This window comes from Coregonus clupeaformis, unplaced genomic scaffold, assembly GCF_020615455.1.
Source record: "Coregonus clupeaformis isolate EN_2021a unplaced genomic scaffold, ASM2061545v1 scaf0352, whole genome shotgun sequence".
Lineage (NCBI taxonomy): Eukaryota > Metazoa > Chordata > Actinopteri > Salmoniformes > Salmonidae > Coregonus > Coregonus clupeaformis.
In genome coordinates this window covers 288,571-292,500 of record NW_025533807.1, presented here as the reverse complement: position 1 = coordinate 292,500, position 3,930 = coordinate 288,571, and the positions used below count along the sequence as shown (strand labels likewise).

Genomic DNA, 3,930 nt, shown 5'->3' with positions numbered 1-3,930 from the left:
GATTTGCTCTCTCAGCCCAACAGCTGAAGGTCAAATTGATATTCAACGTGCATGTGTAATTAGACTGGAGCAATTATATATTCTCTGTAGCTAAGCGCCTAGCTGCCTGACAACGTTGCCTTGCGTTGGAGAGATCAGCATAGGATGATTTCAGAGTAATTAATTCAACCATTATGTTTTCCAGGTTATGCTGTCTAGGCTACACAGAGGAATCAAGCTGTGGCTTGTTGGAGAGTAACATTCTGTTTTTCATTACACAGTACTAGCTTTGATACCATATTTACAATATAAATACAGTATCAAAGCAGGTGCTGCTTTTAATGACACACAGTACAATATTGTAAAATTGACTTTATTACACTGTAAAAAAAAAAAAAAAAGTGAATGCTTCTGTAATCTGAATGAATGAATGACTAAAATGTATTGAGGGGAGGGGTTTTTATTTCACAGTATTGTACTGTAATTACAAGGGATTGGTGCAAGCAGGTTGGCTGCTAGGCAAAGTGTTCACACATTACATTATATTAATGAACATATGGTGTTTATATCATTTGCCCTTCTAGAGGCCTTAACAAAGGCTTCCAAACTGGCAGTGACCACAGAGCAACACAGACCAGAAAGACATGACATGACAGACCAGGAGGACATGGCAACGTGCTCACTCATTTATGTTTTAAGACTTGCTGCCACTCCAATCTGTCCCCTATACATTTTAAACGTCATGGGGCACCATAACCCCACTATAAACTGATACAACATTCTCAGTCACGTGTGCAACAAATGTAGCGTCTTACAAGGCACGGCTGAATATCGTGCACTCACTAGTGGTGAAAAGTTTTTTGGCGCTCCAAGGATAGGGTGTGGTACTTTTTTTCTGTGCGGTGGAATTACAGTAGGCCTACCATTCGAAATACAGCAATTTTCCCATAATCCACCACCATTTACAGTATGCTGCAGTAACACTTCTGAGTTTTATATATATTTTTTACTGTTGCTAATACCAAAAAGTACATTATAAATTACAATTTTCCATTACAGTGCAATATAAACAAGGAAATGTAAAGTATGGTAATAACTATTGATATAGGCCAGGTTGTTTCTTTGACATACTCAAGAAAAACATATCCAAGCCATTCAAATCCTGCAAATGATCATCAATAATCTTCTTCTTCTTCTTCTTCTTCTTCTTCTTCTTCTTCTTCTTCTTCTTCTTCTTCTTCTTCTTCTTCTTCTTCTTCTTCAATTTAAGACTTTGAACTACTGCATACAACAGCATTATGCATTGGGCTGTCCTAAAGGAACTCAGCTGGTTCATTGGGCTGTCCTAAAGGAACTCAGCTGGTTCATTGGGCTGTCCTAAAATAACTCAGCTGGTTCATTGGGCTGTCCTAAAGGAACTCAGCTGGTTTATTGGGCTGTCCTAAAATAACTCAGCTGGTTCATTGGGCTGTCCTAAAATAACTCAGCTGGTTCATTGGGCTGTCCTAAAGGAACTCAGCTGGTTTATTGGGCTTTCCTAAAATAACTCAGCTGGTTTATTGGGCTGTCCTAAAATAACTCAGCTGGTTCATCGGGCTGTCCTAAAATAACTCAGCTGGTTCATTGGGCTGTCCTAAAATAACTCAGCTGGTTCATTGGGCTGTCCTAAAGGAACTCCGCTGGTTTAATGGGCTGTCCTAAAATAACTCAGCTGGTTCATTGGGCTGTCCTAAAATAACTCAGCTGGTTCATTGGGCTGTCCTAAAATAACTCAGCTGGTTCATTGCGCTGTCCTAAAGGAACTCAGCTGGTTCATTGGGCTGTCCTAAAATAACTCAGCTGGTTCGTTGGGCTGTCCTAAAATAACTCAGCTGGTTCATTGGGCTGTCCTAAAGGAACTCAGCTGGTTCATTGGGCTGTCCTAAAATAACTCCGCTGGTTCATTGGGCTGTCCTAAAATAACTCAGCTGGTTCATTGGGCTGTCCTAAAATAACTCAGCTGGTTCGTTGGGCTGTCCTAAAATAACTCAGCTGGTTCATTGGGCTGTCCTAAAGGAACTCAGCTGGTTTATTGGGCTGTCCTAAAATAACTCAGCTGGTTTATTGGGATGTCCTAAAATAACTCAGCTGGTTCATTGGGCTGTCCTAAAATAACTCAGCTGGTTCATTGGGCTGTCCTAAAGGAACTCAGCTGGTTAATTGAGTCAAGTGCAATATGCAATCCACTATAGGCCAATATGGTTTTATTTGCCATAAATCACCTCACATATGTCCATGCTTCACCACCAAAAATAAAGTAGCGGTTCAGGTTTATGCCTTTGGGTTTTCTGAATCCAACACCTAACTTATGTTCCCTTATTTCAGGTGAGAAACCCTTCAAATGTGAGTTTGACGGCTGTGACCGACGTTTCGCCAACAGCAGTGACCGGAAGAAGCACTCCCACGTGCACACCAGCGATAAGCCCTACAACTGCAAAGTGAGAGGCTGTGACAAATCCTACACACACCCCAGCTCGCTCCGAAAACACATGAAAGTGCACTGCAAGTCTCCACCACCGAGCTCTGGCTACGAGTCTTCAACCCCGTCATTAGTGTCCCCATCATCGGACTTAGGCCGAGAGCCAGGGGCCTCGTCGCTCTCGGAACCAGCAGCCTCGTCCCAGCCCGCCAATTTAAGAGAGTGGTACGTCTGTCATAGTTCGGGTGCCAGCGGCACTCAGACACCCCCCAGCGGCTCCTCCAGCCCTGATCCGGGGGATGAGACGCACTACAGGCACCCAGAGCCAAGGGACGCGTTCTAACCAAAATTGGCCTCTAAAATAATTAAAAACATATCAAAGATATTTTCTAATATGCCCATGGACTCAACAAATGAACATATCTAGAAGGTATTTTTTCTAAAGGCCAAACAATTCAATATCGACAAATAAGAAACTGCCAAATTTCAGTTTTCTGATCGTTTTCTTATATCCCCAAGTATTCTGTTTGTAAATTTTTTCAATTTTCTCGTACTGGTTAATTGTACGCATGTATGTTGTTGTATTATTTTGTAAATCGAGTTTGAATTCAATATCTTTTTTATTTATTTTTTGAATTTGACATGAACATTTTTGTATTATCGAACCAAAGTGTTTCAATATGAAAAATAAATACATGTACATTTGTAAATTGCTAAAAATTCAATGTGTAAGTGTTGACAGTGATTTTGTAAGCTTTGATCTTTCAGCTATTTTACTTGTTTGCTGCTCTTATTTGTATAAATTAAATAATTCAGAAGTGTTGAGTTTCATACAGACATATTTTCTCCATTTGTGATGAAAGTCTATTGATTTAAGTGTTTTCATATAGTCTATTTGATATTACCAACATTACATTCATAAATGTTTGGTCAACGTGGGGGTATTTTGTGATTTTGTAATTCTCGTCAATATTTGTTAGTAATGCATTTTTATGAAAATGTTATCCTATCGAGAACAGACACTCTAAATATGTAACCAACTGCCTTGTAATTTGTCAGTATTTTGAATAAATCGTGTATGATAAAATTGCTATTTTACTTTTCTGGGCCTTTACATTTTAACATTGATATATACATAAAATCACGGATGTATTTGAATGCATATGCTATCAGGGTATACTGTTAACCAATATATCACAGGTTATGTAAAACGCCTTCAACCTCACGGTGTAGAGTATTCATGTATACATTTATAACGCAGCAGAGCAGAATAACACTAGTCTTTTTTTTTTTAAGGAGTTTTATTTATTTTAAGTACAGAGACTTTTCTATCACTCTATTCAACAGCGAGCCTAATTGCCGTTTGTGACTCTCAGGTGTCATCTATAAGGCAGAGCCCATAAGGAACAAAACATGTTTTACCCACAGCAGGCACTTTAGACCTAACTTTCCAGTAGGAGATTTTTTGTTTCGTTTGAATGACGTTAATGTAT

At 39.3% G+C, this 3,930-nt stretch overlaps 1 protein-coding gene across 1 annotated transcript in view; it reads left to right on the top strand.

Annotated features, from left to right (window-relative positions):
* The window catches only part of zic4 (zic family member 4), a 12,782-nt gene extending 9,256 nt beyond the window's left edge, over positions 1-3,526 (top strand). The window contains exon 2 of the mRNA XM_041870237.2: positions 2,344-3,526. Within this exon, the coding sequence (XP_041726171.2) occupies positions 2,344-2,780 (437 nt within the window). The 3' untranslated portion in view covers positions 2,781-3,526. The remainder of the gene's footprint in view (positions 1-2,343) is intronic.
* Positions 3,527-3,930: the final 404 nt, after the last annotated feature.